At 44.3% G+C, this 18,662-nt stretch overlaps 1 protein-coding gene across 1 annotated transcript in view; it reads left to right on the top strand.

Annotated features, from left to right (window-relative positions):
• Positions 1–18,662, top strand: part of LOC106657294 (elongation factor-like GTPase 1) — a 70,433-nt gene that overhangs the window by 4,859 nt on the left and 46,912 nt on the right. Inside the window, exons 2-4 of the mRNA XM_014378716.2 lie at positions 533–3,409; positions 3,493–3,615; positions 3,707–3,855. Coding sequence (XP_014234202.1) covers positions 864–3,409; positions 3,493–3,615; positions 3,707–3,855 — 2,818 coding nt within the window. The 5' untranslated portion in view covers positions 533–863. The remainder of the gene's footprint in view (positions 1–532; positions 3,410–3,492; positions 3,616–3,706; positions 3,856–18,662) is intronic.

Genomic DNA, 18,662 nt, shown 5'->3' with positions numbered 1-18,662 from the left:
GTGCAATAATATACGCGAAAACGCGAGACTTCCTCGTGAAAATCATCGCTTAGAATTATTTACAAGCGGGTGCAGTTGGTCGGCGACCTGGTGCAATCATATACGCGAAAACGCGAGACTTCCTCGTGAAAATCATCGTCTGGAATTATTTACCAGCGGGTGCAGTTGGTCGGCGACTTGGTGCAGCAATATACTCGAAAATTTTCATACTTCCTCACGAGTAGCATTGTCTGGAACAATTTATAAGCTGGGGCCACAAGGCAGCGACCTTCCGTGATATTTTAATTAAAAGTATTAGAAGAAATCTTTCCCACGCTCGCTGTAGCGATAATTTAATATATAATTTTAATAATTTATTTTTTTGACATAACTAAACCATATTCTTATACATCAATGTTTTCTATTTATTAAAACCTTTATTTTGTGTATATTTCAAATAGTCGATTTTAAATCAAATTTCAAATTTCGCGCGCGTTTCCGTTCGCAGCGTTCCGTTCTGCAGTCACTTTTGTGAACCCTGGTGTCGATCAAGCAGAGGATTGTGTCCATCGTTGTCAGCGCTCGTTTAAATAATTCGAACTTGCATAGACTCAAATAGTGTCTTGGGATTACCTTTTTTTTTATTATTTGTACAAAAGTCTTTGTCGAATATCGTTTTTTTTAAGTGCTTCGTTTTAGCATTGATTTTCATTCATCGATAGATTTTGGCCTATTGTTTTATAGAATTGTATATATAAACAGCTGATCATTTTCATTTGTTACACAATTGAAACTAGATCAAGTTATTGTACATAACACCTGTTATACGTTATAGTTTTAAATATAAAGAGTTATTTGTGCTTTTATTTTTGAATAGTTCAAAGATGAAGTCATTAGATTTACAAAAGTTTAAGCAACTGCAAAGTTCTCCTGGTTCCATAAGGAACATTTGTATTTTGGCCCATGTTGATCATGGCAAAACTACACTGGCAGACTCACTTTTAGCTAGCAATGGAATCATTTCAAATAAGCTTGCAGGCAAATTGCGCTACCTTGACAGCCGTCCAGATGAACAGCTTCGTGGTATTACTATGAAATCCAGTCTCATCACTCTGTATCATGCGTTTGATAATTCAGAATACATAGTAAATCTCATAGATTCTCCAGGGCATGTGGATTTTGCATCAGAAGTATCGACTGCTGTTAGATTGTGCGATGGTGCTATCATTGTAATAGATGCAGTTGAAGGGGTTTGTCCTCAAACTCGTAGTGCTTTATCAATTGCTTATATTGAACATTTAAAACCTGTTCTAGTCTTCAACAAAATAGATAGACTGATAACTGAAATGCAGCTCTCGCCACTGGATGCTTATCATCATCTCAATCAAGTGTTGGAACAAGTGAATGCTGTTATGGGTGAATTATTTGCTACTGATGTTATGGAAAGAGATGAAGAAGAAGAAAAAGAAGCAGCACCTGTTAAAACTGAGGAGGATAAAATTGAAAGAAATTTAGCTGATTGGCAGTCTGCTCTTGAAGAGATTGATGACTCTCATTTGTACTTCTCGCCAGAACAGGGAAATGTTCTATTTGCCAGTGCTATAGATGGATGGGGTTTTTCAGTTCATGATTTTGCTAAAATATTTGCTGCTAAATTAGGATTCAGTGAGAGAGTACTGTCAAAAACCTTGTGGGGCGATTATTACTTAAATACTAAACTTAAGAGAATAATGAAAGGGGCTCAAGAAAAAGCTAAAAAGCCTTTATTTGTGCAGCTCATATTGGAGAACATCTGGACTTTGTATGAGACAGTGGTGACTAGAAGAGATAAAGAAAAAGTAGCAACAATGGTAGAGAAATTGAATATCAAGTTAACTACAAGAGATTTAAGAATTACAGATTCAAAGGCTCAACTTCATGCAATTTGCAGTCAATGGTTACCTTTAGCTAGAGCATGTCTTAACATGGTTGCACAGAAAGTTCCACCCCCAAATAATTTGCCTAGTGAAAAAGTCAAACGCCTCATAAGTGGTATTGATGAATTCTCATCGATGCCTGAAGAAACTCAGCAATTGACTGAAGATTTCTTGGCTTGTAAAGCTCACGATGATGCTCCAGTTATAATTTTTATTTCAAAAATGTTCCCTGTCGATACCAAGTCATTACCTGAAAATAAACCCAAACCTCTTACTCAGGAAGAATTATTATTGAGAAAAGAAATGGCTCGTCAAAGACACGCAGAGAGAATGGAAAAAGAAAAGCAAGACCAACAAGATCAACAAGACCAACAAGATCTCACAAAAAATTTCAGCGAACTAACTTTGCAAACAACAGAAGTTCAACCAGAAGAAAATAAAGAAGAGGATTGTGAAAATCATTTGGTGGCTTTCGCTAGAGTATATTCAGGCACTGTTAAAGTTGGCAGCGAATTGTACGTTCTAGGTCCTAAACATGACCCTAAAACTGCTCTTGAAAGAGCAAAAGCTGGTGAAGTAATAGATCCTTCCTTGCAGCTAAAAGATTTGAAATCTGGAATGCACATAACAAAAGTTACTATTTCAAAGCTGTACTTGCTAATGGGCAGAGAATTAGAGCCGATCGAAGAAGTCCCCGCTGGAAATGTCATTGGTATTGGAAATCTTGAAGAGCATGTTTTGAAAACTGCAACTTTATCATCCACCATAGCTTGTCCATCTTTCTCCGAATTGACATTGTTGGCAGTTCCAATACTCAAAGTAGCATTAGAGCCAAAACATCCGAACGACTTACAGAAACTAATCAACGGCTTGAAACTTTTGAATCAAGCCGACGCCTGTGCCTTGGTCCACATTCAAGAGACCGGCGAAATAGTTTTGAATACGGCGGGCGAGGTGCACCTGGAGAGATGCCTGGAAGATCTGAAGCTGAGATACGCCAAAGTTGAAATCAACGTGTCGGAGCCGATAGTGTCGTTCAAAGAGACAATCGTGCCGCCCCCGAAAGTCGACATGGTTAACGAGGTGATCGAGAAAAAGGCCGAGGAGGAGGCGAAACTCGAGACCTGGACCTGGAATCGACTGTGCTATTTCGAGATCGACGCGAGACCGTTGCCGGATGAAGTTACGAAACTATTGGAAAATAACACGGAACTCATTAAGGAGCTCGACAAGCAGTGCTCGAAACTATTCAAGGACAGAGAAGAAAATCATCAGGAAAATGCAGAGCAGCAGTGCGCAAGGCTGACGGATAAGCTGCAGAAGAGCTGGAACTCTTTGAAAGCGGAGCTCGCGACTGCTTTTAAAAATGCGGGCGGCTGGGACGAGGACACCCTCGAACGCGTCTGCTGCTTCGGCCCGCGGAAATGCGGCTCCAATATTTTCCTCAACGAAAGCGATTTCAAGCGCAAGCCCTTCTGGGAAGCGCAGGAAAAATCCGACGATCCGCGCGACGCGTAAGTTTATCCTTTACATTTTATTTTTCCTTTTACCTTTCTTCGGATTCGATTTTTCATGTCATTATTTTTCTGTCCTGCAGCTTTTACAACAGCATGGTGAACGGCTTTCAACTGGCTACGCTGTCGGGGCCGCTGTGCGAGGAGCCGATGACGGGAGTCTGCTTCGTTTTGAAAAAATGGCACATCGATCCGGAAATTTACAAGTAAGAGCCCTTTGCGAAAAAAATTGCTAGTGTCTCAAGTAAACAACAATTATCAAGCTTCATAATCTAAAAATCGAATTTTTCTCTGCAGAGACGACACGATTTACCAGCAATCCCATCTCGGAGGTCAACTGTTGTCATCGTTCAATCAGGCTTGTCGAAAGGCTTTTAGCTCGCGCAGACCTCGCCTCGTCACTCCCATGTACTCGTGCAGCGTCCTGGTGACTTCTGATGTTTTGGGTAAGTATAGAGAAAAAATTGACTAACGACTATTAATTCATCATTGGTTTTTTTCTTCGTGAAATTTCCTTTTTATTTCTTTTTTTTTTATTTACAAATTATTACGGGTCACGCATACACGAGATACGAAGAGAACCGCGTTAAATATTTTCTCTCTTGATATAATAATGATATAAAATAGACAGAAGATTTGACAAATTATCATTGTTTGTATAATAATGTTATGGGAGCGTGGACGTACAAAAAAAAAATAGTCATGGCCTTTACCTACTAGTATAAAGCTGTAAATAAATTATAAAAATTCAGAAACCAATCGGCTTCGATATCGTCACAATCTTATTGCGTCTTAAGTACACAGTAATACAATTTCTCCTATAAGACATGCACCGATACATTTTCGTCGATATCGTATATGAATTTTGTCGTTGCTGTTATTGTTGTTGTATCGGATAGCACAACTACGCAAGCATAACAGTAATGCATAGATTATCTAATGAATATTGATTTCTTTTCATTGTAAAAAAAAAATTGTTTTAATAAATCGTCGTCGCCGCTCTCTTCGCCGCGCACACGTCGTGCAAGTGTCGTCGCGCACGAGCTCGAAAGAAATCAAAAGACAGGTTTAGAGAACAAGAGACGGATACCATATATCGCTAAAGAGACACATTTTTTTCCTTATATAATATAGCAGTTTCGTGTTTCATATGGTTCTTTTTCGGTCTTCTTTCTCTCGGAGACACAATAGCGTACGTAACCCGGGCTTCAGTGCGTGTGCGCGTGGTTATTATTATAACGGCCTGACTTTAATCCAAAAAATGGAGAAAATAAATTTTTCTTCTTTGCCTATGTGTGATCCTCGCGTTGCATAGTCATATCGTTTTACTCGTTTATTTATTTTTAATAAAATATAAATATATTTAATAATAATAAATAATAATAATATAGGACGATAAAAAAAAGAAACAAAAAAGAATTGTTTCTCCGTCAACGAGACGCGTCTATATACTCCACGATGTTGTTCAAAAAGCCTCTCGCTCTCTTGCTCCTCCCGTGTGTATCATGGTCGATACCTCGCGATATAAGTAATAATAATATAATAATAAATAAAATAATAATCATCGAAAGTCACTTTATTATCGCCTTGTATAAGAGAGAAAAAATATTGCACGAGTAATGCGCGTTATACATATGCACACGAAAATAATATAAATATGTATAACGCCGTATATAGCCGAGTTATACCGAGAAAATGTTGCGCGCTCTTTATCGTCGTCGTCGTTGTTGTTCGTTATAGAAATCGCCAGCCGCGCGCACGGCCCATTATTATCGGGATCGAAAATTCGTCCCACACACACACATTCTAACGTGTATAAATGTATAAATAAAATCTCTGCAGTCGCGCGCGCAAATCGTAGCAGCAACGTATAGCAGCCGTGGCGACGATCATTTTGCGCGGCACATACACACAGGAAATTGCGCTCCATATCCTTTTCCGCGAACAATATTTGTTGTGTATCATTATAATGGGCGCTTTTATTTCATCTTTCTTTTTTTTTGTGTTTTTCGTCGTTTTTCTCTGTGTAACTTTAAGGGGGGTGACATTACGCGTCAAAGTCTTTCTCTCCTACACGAATTAATACATTTATAAATGAAGTAATAATAATCATAGTAATAATAAATATAATTGATTTTTGTTTACCTAGATTTACGTGTATGTATAATATGTTTCGCATGTATTATCGGTATAATAATTAATTAATTATAGTATATGAAATATAAAATGACGATGAAATTTGCGCTAAGTCAGTCGCCTATGTATTTAGAGGCTGGCCACTGAGCCAGAGATTGATCGGGGGCAGAGCGAGTGAGTATTATCAGATACGAATAAAATGGGTTAATACGAAAAAGTATAAAATGCGCGTGGAAAAGATGAAGATGATGAAGAAGTTTGATCGGTGGGTAGTAGGTGTGTCTTGTGTGTCACGTGTATAAGTGTGTTCATCGAAGGTATATAGTACGAAACAAGGGTGGGTCGCGTCGTTTTTCCTACGATCTCTCGTGTCTATATTATGTTCGCACCGCGTCACTCCCATCTGGCCGTCCTCATGAGATCGGGCACCAGATGCCAGGGGAAGGCCGAGCGGCGCTGCTGCTCGTCCTCGTCGTCGTCCTTTTGCAATCCTGCAAAGAGAGATAGAAAAAAAACGTGTGTGACGATGCGTCGAGAAAGATTTCTTGCTGCGTTTCCATATAGCTTGAATGATGCACTTACCCAGTACGCTGCGAATGTTGCGAAGCGGCCTGGCGCGTCGATTGGCCTGGACGCACATCATGCCGTAGACTCGGATGCCCGGCACGCTCGCGTAAGTCGGCTGGTCGTGACTCATCGGTCCCTCTGTTCAGGAACAAAACAAAACGACGAAGAAAATAGAGTCAGGAATTTTCAATATTTTTATCATTATCGCGCCGTAACGGCGTCGAGTACTCACCGAGTATATTGGTGTCCGGACAGCGACAGATGACCAGGTAGTGGGACTTGCCGGTGCGCACGTTCTGCAGGGCCAGCAGCGACCAGTCGCGGGGCGCTCGACACTCCCGCATCTCGGCCACGGGCTCGCACGTCTTCACCAGCGTCAAGGCCTATACGCGTGTACCATAGAAAGAAAAGTCATTAATTTCTCGGTCGTTTCTTTTTGCATTTTTTTAATAGTAGGTATCGGCGCAGCGCTGCACATACGAGAGAGCTCATCATCGTCGTCGTGCAGCGTGCGGGTATATTTCTCGCGCCGCTTGCGCGTTATTACGTATTATATGTACCCGCAGCCGAGACAGCGATTTTATAGCGTATGCTTAAAAATTTATCGCTTGTAACACCCCATGCTTGTATCTATCTGCGCGCTCTGCGCGTACAAGTACGAACGAGAGCTCGTTAAATTCTATCCTCCCCCCCTGGATACACCTCTGGACTCTGCTGCACATTTATGCCGCGTATATAGAAATGCGATATAAGCTGTGGCGCAGAGCATCGAGTTCAGAGCTCACGTGTATTATAGGCATATATTGTGTACTTCATTAACGCATTATAAGAATATCGCCTCGACCGCGGAAGACGATCAAATAAACTCACGCTTGCAGCTCTCTCTCTTTCTCTCGGGTGCCCATTGGTCACAGTAGTGCAGCGGAGGGCAATTTGCCATGCCTCCCTGTCTCTCGCGCGCGTTTATATATATAATACGCCTCTCTCTCTCTCTCTGAATATAGCTCGGCTTCAACATTCAAATCACTTTTGCCCGTGGACTGCTGCTGCGAGTCTCTCTCGCGTGTGCACCTGTGTGTGTGTGTGTGTATGCATTCTGGTGTAATTCCCGGGCTGGCGCGCGCGCGCGGCAACAAAAAATTAAGCCGTCAATCAAGTAGCTCGGCAGATACGAGATTAGCTTTTCTCGCGCCTGCCGCGAGAGAGCTGCAAGCGCACACTATCTACGAAGGCGAAATAGCCTTGGAGTTGCGAGAAACGCGAGGGGGGCCTACTACTGCATACAGGAGCCTACTGCACAAGAAACACGTGATACAGTTAAGCTTAGATTCCGCGAGGCACAAGCGAGAGAGGCGTGAAAATTGCTGTAAACTCTCTCGCGCGAGCTGTATAGTGCAGCTGGCGCAAGGAAGTACTGTGACGAATGTCAAGGTGAACGGCGTAAACTTGTGTATGTGTGTGTGTGTGCGAGTCCGCGCCTGCTATAGAAAGAAAACTCGAGCTGCATAAAAGAGAGAGAGAGAGAGAGAGAGAGAGAGAGCTTGTCACACCGCCTGAAAGTGAATGTACTTTTGCATGCCGTGCCAGCAGCAGTACTACATGTGCAGCTTACACGTATATATAACATGCATGTAGTACCTACGTATGTAAGCTTAAACGCTTCGTTGCTCTTATAAACGACGAGAGAGAGAGAGAGCTTTTTCCTAAAGAGAGAGAGGAAGGAAAAAACTTGCGCGGAATGTCAATTTTGTATCTTCGGCCATGTTATATCCCACGCTTCGTATGCAATGTAGCAGCTATATACATCTGCATGTAGTCTCGCGGGGCTTTTTCTTTCGGTCTCTCTCCTATACCGGTCCGATATGCACCAGATACCGATCTAATGCTCTCTCTCTCTCTCTCTAGCTATAGCTAGCTAGCTACTGCCTATACGGAGCAGCTAATGCTGTCTCTGACACAACGGATATTTGCTATTTGCATAATAATCGCGCGTCTGTAGTAGCTCAGGCGCGCGGATGCTCGTCTCTAGCAACTAGCCAGCTAGCTCTAGCTCCATACTACTCTCATTTTTCTTATCCTTTTATTTTGCGCGCGCCTTTTTGTTTTCTCTCCAATATCTCGCTAACCCATAGGTATGCGCTAATCGATTAATCCGATACATTGCATATTTTACGACTAATGCGCGAAACGAGGTTTGGGTCACGTATGTGTATATACTGCTAGTATAAACTGCTACACGGGAAAATTTCTCACGCATGCACGATGTTAGCCATGCGCCATTTGGATATATACATGCGCGGCACGAATGTGTGGTGTGGCTACGGCAACAACGTCGTCGTCGAGAGACCCGCAAGTATAAGAGAGAGAGAGAGAGGAGGAAAATAATATAATGGAATTAAACGATTAATAATAATTCTCCCGGTACGATACGCCGGCTCATTACGCACTTATATTATTAATATTAAGTATCTGTAGACACGCATATTATACTTATGAATCCGCGTGCGTGCGTGTGTGGTATATACATATACCCAGTAATACCACGACTGTGTGTACGCGCATGATACGTTGCTGCATGCGTTTATAATAGAAAGGCATTTTCCGCATTTCATCGTCGTCGCAACGGCAATTGAACGGAGCGCGCGCGCACGAGGCAGCGATTAATTCATTAGAGCGAACCGCGTATAAACGAAACGCGGACTTATCTCAAGCTCCTTCTCTCTCTTTCTCTCTCTCGTTCGCTCGCGTGCCTTCGAAATTAGCACTTCTCTCTCTCGGCTGCTGGCTGGCTGGCTGACTGCTACCGATCTCGCGGTGTCTTATAAGAACACCCGAGTTATTTCGCTTCGTGATGTATCTCGGCGCGCGGAGGTGATTCCTACTACTGCCACTCATTGCTCCGCGCGCGCGGGAACAATAGAGCAGCTCGGAGAGGCGCCTGCCGCTGCTGTTGCTTCTCGGATCATGTCAAATTTGCATCTTTTTTCTTGTTTTTTTTTTTTTTTTTTCGTTCATATGGTGCCTGCGCGATAGAGAAAGCAGTGGCAGCAGCTCAGAAGCTGTCCGCGCGCGCGCGCGAACGGCAGCAGCGCGAGTCGATTGTGGGAAGAAACGCGAACAAAGGATCTCTCTCTCGCTCGAGTATATAACACGTAGTAGTACAAGCTTATACTAGTAGCGTATTATGCATGCGCGCCTTGCGCCGCCAGGAGCAGTCTTCATATTTCGACGGATCCATCGGCTATATCCTTTAGACCGTATAACTTTTTTTTCTTTCTTTCCTTCCTTTTACCCGTATTCTTTTTTATTTCATTAAAGTTTATACACTATGCTACTGCACACACATAGTTGCACGCAGCCGAAAAATATTTACGACTCCGGTGCACTGTAGGCTTTTATTGCATTTCTCGAGAATCACGCGCAGCTTGCAGCAGCCCAAGAGTCGCTGAAGCGCAAAACTCGATATATCGAGCCCGATGACTATTCAACGTGTTGTGCTGTGCTGTGTACTGCGCTACTTTGTTGTTGCTGTATTCTCGTTCGGGCGCCGCGCGCATATATAATAATATATTTAGCATGAATTAATCCATAGCTCCGCGCAGCTCGAGATCGAGCTAGTGGTATAGAGTGAGGCCCCCGTTGCGTGGGCGTATTATACTCCACGTCTATCCTCTCCGCGCTGCTCACGCGTCGATGAGAAAAGGAGGGTATAAAAATTTCTCTCCTCTCTCGTTCGCTCGCTATCCTATATATATATATATATATATATACAAGAGAGCCCCGCTCGCGTCCCAGTTGCGGTTTTCCATGCCGAGACAAGCTCCAGAGGCAGCAGCAGCAGCAGCAGCAGCGCATGCAGATAGATCTAGGTATGTGGAGCGCACACCTACTCGCTCGCTCGTTCAGCTGTGCTGTGCTGTATGCCACGAGCATATATTATGCTATATGGAGGAGGCAGCAGCACGTCGACGTCGAGGAGCAGCTAACTCTCCTACAGCGAGGAGAGAACATGCAGAATATGTAGCGGTACTCGCGCGCGCGCGCGCGGATTATTGTCTATATAGGCGCGCACACTCTGATCCTTTTTGAGGCATCGGCGATCGAGCGACGACGTATATACTTTTCTCCTTTACATGCTATCCGCTCGCGGAGGTAAAATACTAATTTTCCGAAACTGCCAATATACGTCGAGTTCGCCGCTGCTGCTGCTGTCTTGTAGCACGCATAGACCATACGTCTTTATCCACGCGCGTTGGCGTATACCTCATTATGTGCGTATCTCTCTTGTACGCTAATAATACCGCGGCGCGAAGACATTCGATATACCATTATAATATTATATATATACACGGCTGCTTCTATGCTTACCTTGGCGCGCGAATCCGTGACGAGCTCGGTCGTGTGCAGGTCGTCGCTGTCGAGCGAGGCGCTGCAGGGGTCGCGATAGCGGCCCGGACAGGCGCACAGCGGCTGGGTAAAGTTCAGCCTGACGTAGACGGCGTTGCAGACCTGTTGCACGGCGCACTCGGGCAGCAGGTAGATGTGCTGGTTGTGCGGATAGTAGTGGTACTTGGTGGGCTTGGCCAGGGCCGCCGAGGCGCCCTCGGGCAGTCTCACTCCGGTCTGTGGAACAACGCGACGATGATAATGTTAGCATAATATATATAAGTGACATACTCGACGTTAATAAGTCATAGATGTATGTGCTTGTCTTATGTGTACGTGTACATAGAGATGTGATTAAGCTGTCGCGTTTTACCCGTTACGCAACAACGCGCGATCGTAAACGTACGACGTGCGGCATCGGTAATTATTATTGGAGTTCGCATCTCGTGAGAGCTTTTGCGCGTGCTCGCGCGCTCAAAGTCGTAGAATCGCAAATTTCGAGTCAACGCGTACACACGCGCGAGAGAGAGATAAGGAAAAACGGAGCTCTGGGAAAAAAAGAATTACGAATACAAGATAAATAGCTCCGGCGAATCCTGTACCTATCTAAACAACTCTTGGTCCAACATTTGCTCAGCCAAGATTAAGGGAATATTGAAGAGACGGTTATAGAGAGCGAGAGTAGCAGCGTTAGCAGAAAAATATATCTATATATACCTATGCGTATACGAATGCCTCAGTTAAAAGGAATTCCCTGGAATAACTCGAGGCTCGTCGGAGTGTAAAGAGAAATAGCCGAGAGAGAGAGAGAGGTACTGCGTACTTATACACTAGCTATGTATGCTCTCTGTGTGTGTACGCACAAAATAGCTTCAACTATTTTATTGATCAACGAGCTGCATAATTTATTATTGCGACGACGACGACGACTAGAGAGAAGAAGAAAAAAAAAAATCAAGAAGTATTAGCTACCGCTGTACAACAGCAGCTTTGCGAGGGGGAGAGAAGCTGCGAGTGTCTACAAGAGGGATGTGTACGAGTGTGTGTGTGTATAAGCTTCATGCCGACTTATATATATCCCGAACCCGGAAGAGCTCGTTAGTACACACGTACGGTGTACAACACAACACACATACAGCTAAAGAGAGAAAGAGAGAGAAGAAGAAGAAGTGCGGAGATGGTCAAGAGAGCGAGAGAGTGTATAAACTCTCGCAGGCGTGAGAGAAACGATTGTACGATTCCTCTCTCTCTCTCTCGCTTCGACACCTCCTCTCCACCGGCGCGCATTGCTTACATATATACTTTTTTTCTGCTTTTGCTTTCCGCCTTGGCGATGGTGTTATAAGCTGCGTGTATTTTCACGCTTATATACCCTCTGTACTACCGACCGACGGGCGGATGCGTAAGGGCCAGGGAAGGAAAAAAGAAGAGATGATAATGTAATAAAGAGATCAAACAATTATAAAGGCGAGCTGCATTTTGAATTTGTAAATTGCCAAGCAACTGCTGTATGTGGTGTAAAGCTTCGCGGAAGTCTCGCTCTCGAGTTATACACATAAATATAAACTCTCCTCACGCTTGCCTAGGCGCTGCGCTGCTCGAGCTGCACTTCCAAGACACGCACCTTCTCGCTGCAGTGTGCGTATTTATACGTAATTAAAGACAACGCGCGCGCGCCTGCTATACATATATATAAGGGGGAGGGCGAAACGCACATGCGAGCTGAAACGCGTGTAGCTATGAAGAGATAGTGTGTGCAACTGCAGAGAGAGAGAGAGAGAGAGAGAGAGAGAGAGAGTGAAAGGGAGAGGGAGGGAAGAGAGCTTTAATTAATGTTTCAGAGCTCCAACTCCCTTTTATGCTCGCGCTGCCGATTTTAATGAATTTCAAACGAACTAGAGAGCTAGCTAGCTAGCTACTGATAACAATGGAGCAATAGGAGCAGCGCGCGTAGGTATATATACGATTCTTGGCGGTGATACGGGAGGAAAAACAAGGCTTAAATAGTTCGTTATTCCTGCTATGATATACACACGCCGGGATGATGAAGTACTTTCTCTCTTTTCTATGAGATATATATATGTAATAATAGAGCAGTAGTAAGCGAGCTTGCGGAGAAAAGAAATCCCCGCTCACATATATATATCTATACGCGGCTTTCCAAGAAGCCAAGTGTGTTCATCATCATTATATCGTCGTTATTTCAACCCCCCACAAGTGTATTTGTGTGCGTGGAAAAAGAGAAAACCCCCTCGGGGCGGGCAAATGCACACACACTCACACACGTGACATCGATTGTACGTATGTACTATTTGTGTACGTGTGTGGGACTACCTGCGCGACGATCTGTCAGTATAAGAGAGCACACGAACACATGGAAAAGGTACTACATACATATCGGGAGAAATATATACTGTGACTTTAATTGGACACTCGTTTAACTTAAATTGCGCGCTCTCTTGGTTTTCAGCTCTCTCTCTCTCTCTCTCTCTATATTATATATATATATATATATCTAGAGTCCAGAGCCAAAGAGAGAAAGATAAAGAAAATGAAAATTTTCGCTTGTAACGATGTACTACGCGAAACGATCCTTTTTCTTGAATTATGCATTCGCGAAAGGAGCAGCAGCAGCAGCAGCAGCAGTAGAGCCGTGCCGAGAGCTCGTTTGTGAGCCGGGTAAAAAGACTAAATTGGACTATCGTCGCTCTCGTTGCTCTCTTCTCCGTTGCTGCTCTATGCTGCTCCTTTCGCGTGTGTGTAATGTCAACTCTTGTATATAGCTGCTGCTGCGGCTTGTAGCTGCGCCGTGTAATGCATCATGAGAACGATTTAACGGGAACATACGAATTCTTCTTCTTGTGTGCTTGTAGATACTCTCGCGGCTCGGCACCTTCTTCTTTTTTTTATTATTCTTTTTTGAAAGAAAAGAAGGCATCAATTATTCACGCCTCCTCCTCCTTCGTTCGCTGCCTCTTATAGAATTCCGCGCGTGAATTCTTCGCTGCTGCAGTTTTCGCGGCGCGTGCATAGTGCGTAGCAGTAGTATAGGCTACAACAACTATGTGTCAGTGACGTGTGGGAAAGTCGCGCCGAACGTTTACGAGGGGGCGGTTTTCAGGAGCTTCTGCCTATCTTATATAGGTGCTGCACACATAGAGTTTACTACTACTACCTTGTGTTATAAGTACGCGCGCTAATGTAAACACACACATACAGCGCTACAAAGTTAACTGTCGCGAAGTCGAGAAAAGCGTAATTTTAAACGTTTTTTTTTTCTTTCCTTCTCCTCTCTTTATTTACTGCATTCGCTCGATAAAGCAGCGGCAGCCAGCACACACGCATGCTGCTGCCGGCGGCGTATTTATACGAGAGAGAAAGAGAGGCGCGTGTACGTATACGTACGTACAAAAATTACCGTTAAAATCACACGCTTTGCGTAATTGTATAGATTTCGAGTTTAACCGCCAGCAGCAGCTAAAGCTAAAGTAGAAAAACATGCGTGTGTGCTGCTGCTGCCGCTGCTGCACTATGTAGTCTATATAAGAGATGCCTGGCGCGCGATTACAAAGTGACAAGCGACGCGCGCGAGACAATATATATTTATATGTGTAGGTACGCGTTATATACGCGCGAAAGAGAGAAGCTAGCCTGACTATGTACTACTGAGGCCGCGCAACAAATTAGCCGCCGCTGCACATTTTGTATAGTTACCCCCTCGAGAACAAATATTACGTGTAACTATCTCGGTACGCGGGGTAATAAAAGCTCGACGTCCATAGTGCGGCACATCGATATACATTAATCATCTTATCGCAGGCAGCAGAGGGCGCCTCGGAGCGACGAGCCGAAGGAGTACGTACGTACGTATAAGTCGCGAGTCGCGACCGGGGCTATATATTTATAATAGGCTCTGTTGCAGCTGCGCATAGCGCATAGCTTTACTTCTCCCTGCCATGCAAGTGTAAATTCTAAGGCTGCCGATTCTTTTGCTCTTATCATAATCTTGCGAGGATGCCGCCGCAGCAGCCACGGAGAAAGGAAGGAACGACTCGGGGGAGAGAGAGAGAAAAAAAAGGATTTATATCTTGTCCCAATGAGTATAAGACACACACTGCACGCGTGCCTTTTGAATTCACCGCGGGCCGCTGCGGCAGCGGCGCTGGTGGTGGTGGTGGTGCACTTGCAGCGCGCCAAGGTAGACGATGAGGAAGAATCTCAATAATCGCATGTACGCGAGGGGTACGGAGTATATGCACACACACACACACACACACACACACAAATACATCGTTCGGAAAATTAATCGATAATCCCACTGTGTGTCGGAGAGTCCTTTTCGCGGAAGGCACTGCCGCGCAACACCATCGAGTGTGAGAGAGTAAGAGAGAAGAAATGAGAATTTCTAACCGAGGGCAATGATCGATCCTCGTACAGCTCGCTATCTCTGGCTATTTCTTTGTGTGCTATTGCAGTTGTGCACCACCACCTCACACTCTTATAAGCAGCACATGTCTGTGTGTGTATAATATACAAGAAAATAATGCGAAGCTTTTCCGTGTACAATATTTGCCACACAGTGGACTGGACTCGGGACTGAAACGACTTCGGTGGAAAAATATAATAGTGTAACGTCTCTTGCTCTTGCAACTAGTAGGTAGTAGGCTACTGCCGCTGTGAATGCCGTGCACAGTTGTGTTTTCCTATAGTCATAAAAATCGCCGAGAGGAATTGTAGTAGTAGTAGCCATGGATCTATCGCGTGGAAGAAAGCCTCTCTCTTTCTTTCTCTCTCTCTCTAGCGAGGAAAGGTAAAAAAATGAAATGCGTAAAATTAGCATGAGGAATATATAAAAAGACCGTAGGAGCAGCAGCAGCAGCAGCAGCAGCAAGAGAGATCATCATCCCGCGGTGCCTGAGTAATTGCGGCGCACGCTCATTGTTGGTTTTTAGAAGTATACTGGCAACTTTTCCACGTGGATACTCGGACTCTGCGGTACATATATATCCACAACCTGCCGTTCTTCCTTTTTCTTTCTTTTTTTTTCGTGAGTTTTGCATCGCGTACCACCGATAATAATCATCGTAACAATAATAATAATGAGCCTTACGACTCTCGCTCACGAGCTGCACGACGATGATCTATGCGTTGCCCGTACTGTACCGGGAACGCGGTTAATATATAATGAAAAATTAAGCGCGCGCCAACGTCGCTCGCTGTGCTTCGGAGCTGTGTAAATAAGTAACTGTGCCAGGCTTTGCGCGCGCGCGTTAAAAACGAGCCCATACTTATACTTACAGCCAGTCTAATTCAATCTATCAGTAACAAAGATCGCACACACACACATATACACCCAAGCTGTTATAGCTCACTTAATCGCGCGTAGAGTAGATAGGACGGATGAGAACTAATTAGTATCAAATTAGTCTTCGCACGCGCGCGACGGTCTATCTACCGCACACACATGGATAGAAAGAGAGAGACGACGTCACTTTTACCTCTCTCGCGTACGTATACGTGTAACACGCTGCGCGGCTCCGATAGAAAGTAGGATAGCTATGTGCACTTTTTTGTTGCTTACTTCCACCCTGCAGCGTGGAGCTTATTAATTCGACGCACGCGCGTAGTAAACCGGCTTTTTATTCGTAAACGCGCGACGTTACCATCGTCGATCGGATTTCACCTTCGACCTATGCGTTGCCATGCGGAGCGCCGCGCGAATTTTCGCACGCTCCTTTTTTTCTTTTTTTTTTCAATTCTATTAAACGAATCTATGCTCGCTACGTTCCACTATGCGCGTAAGCTCGGTAGCTTTAATGCTCTCTCGCTCTCCGTTGCAGTGGCTCGAGCTGGGCTACATGTATAATATTGCACACACACACAGGGATCATATTATAATGTACATAAACACACACACGCGAATATGTGCTCGGCTTACATATCTGATATAACTAAGTGCTTCATTAACTGCGAGCGCATTATATTATATGTGCATAGTCGAGATAGATAGATAGCCATCCGTCACGGCCGATACGTATTTATGTATATTAGCACGAAATATTTTTCCAATTTTTTTTTCTTTTACCTCTCCCTTTTTCACTTTCCACTGTATGTACACCACCATTATCCGTAAGAGCGAAGGGAGCGTAAATTTAGCGTAAAACTACTTCTAAAGAAGATAATACGCGCGCTCGACTCTCTCGCGAAGGAAGTGTAATTCACTCGGTGTATTAAAAAAAATGAAAAAGGAAAAAAAAACTACACACTACACACAGGCTTCGTGTAGTCGGTACTTCGCCGCTGTTCGTATAACGTTATATTCCATCATCATCATCATCATCATCATCATCATCATCATCATCATCATCGTGATAATCATGATCCGCGTGCACACACAGGCCTAGAAGACGAAGACGAAGCGAGCGCAGAGAGCTAAGAAGAGAAGAGAAGAACGAACAAATTGATCCGCGAGCAAGCGGGGCTAATTATTCGTTCATGAGCTGCGCATGCACATGCACACACATACACACAGGTATACGAACGCCTATGTGCACGTGTGTGTAAGTATTATATATAGATATATTTATATAAATAGAAACGTGCTTGTTAAGCGAGCCATTGGATCTGCACACACACACACACATACTCGCACAGGGAGTATATTACAGGCACTATAGGCCTAAATTATGACTTTGCGAGACTCTCGCGCGCGCTCGTGTATTTCCTTATATGCATCAATCACGAGATATATATTCGCGGCGCGGAGTTGTCCGTGTCCGTGCCCGTGTGTTATAATGTATAATGAAAAGCTCAAGATCAGGCGAGAGAGCCAAGGCAGTTCGAGGCCGTATAATGTATCGAATAAAACAGCTTAATCTCGGATACAGGTATAACATTATAACGGCGGCAACGGTGGTGAGTTGTGTATATATAGCTGTATATAGAGGTTGCGTAGGAGTGAGAATGTCAATCGGGCTGCTAAATATACACGAGCGATCCGGAGTTGAAGCCTTATCAATTAAGGCGACAATCTGCTCTCTCTCTCTCTCTCTCACAGGAGTCGCGAGCGCAATTCGATCGACTATACATACTACGTAATGGAATTTAGGTCAAGCTCTCGATTGTAGCCGAGATTTTGTGCCTACGTAATGTATATAATGCGCGGCGGTTCAATCTGTTTGTCTGCAGTAATATACGTCGTCTCTTGTAGGGTACTTGCACACGTACGTTATATTATTATATTGGGCATAATTTGTACATAATCGTCGAGCGTCGGGACTCTCGAGAGGCTGTGTGCTGCTCTGCTCGCGGGTGATTGATCGCCGGAGCGAGAGAGAGAAAGAGAGAGGGAGAGATCCACAATGCCGAGCGATTAGGATCTGCGCGCGCGAAAGGGAGACCCCGTTATAGATTCTAGACGACGACCAAAGCAGCAGCAGCGACAGCAGCGGCCAACAACAACGGCGACGACAAGGCTTATATACAAAAGAGAGCTCGACGTCGCGACAAAACAATGCCGATCAGGTATATTATAAGAAAAATATTGATAAATCGGCCGAATCATCGAGGTATTTTGACGCCGCGCTTCGTCGTCGTCGAGCTCTCCTCTATCCATTATATAGAAACAAAGTGACCGATTGAGCGACCACCGCGAGCAAAAAAGAAAGAGCCTCGTCAGGAAACACACATACACACACACGAGAGAGAAAGAGAGAGAGAGAGAGAGAGAGAAAGAAATGTAATATTATTATAATTAGCCGAGAGCTAGAAAGGAGCTAGCCTATGTGTATGTGGGTAATTCATTAAATCGGATGATGCTTGAATCGCAGATGTCCGAGTTCGAAACTAGGTTCCTCGAGAGATTATACGCGATTATTATATCCATCTAAACGTGTGTTGTGCTGCTGCTGCTGCCGGACACGTGGAGAAGAGCCGACCGAAAAATAAGACTAAGCCAACAACAACAAAAACAACAGCAGTAGCATCAACAGTTGGCGGCGCGATAATAAAGTGCATCGTCTAAGAGAGCTGCATTATATGGCTATATGCACAGACACACACACACACGGTAGACCCCGAAGAGCTTTGTGAAAGACTCGAGCTCTCTCTCTCACTCTCTTGGCATATAAGAATTTTCTTCTTCTCTGCGGTCTAGTGAGCCGCG

Source organism: Trichogramma pretiosum, unplaced genomic scaffold (genome assembly GCF_000599845.2).
Source record: "Trichogramma pretiosum strain Unisexual culture from Peru unplaced genomic scaffold, Tpre_2.0 scaffold66, whole genome shotgun sequence".
Classification (NCBI taxonomy): Eukaryota; Metazoa; Arthropoda; class Insecta; order Hymenoptera; family Trichogrammatidae; genus Trichogramma; species Trichogramma pretiosum.
This window is presented reverse-complemented; position numbering and strand designations above follow the sequence as displayed.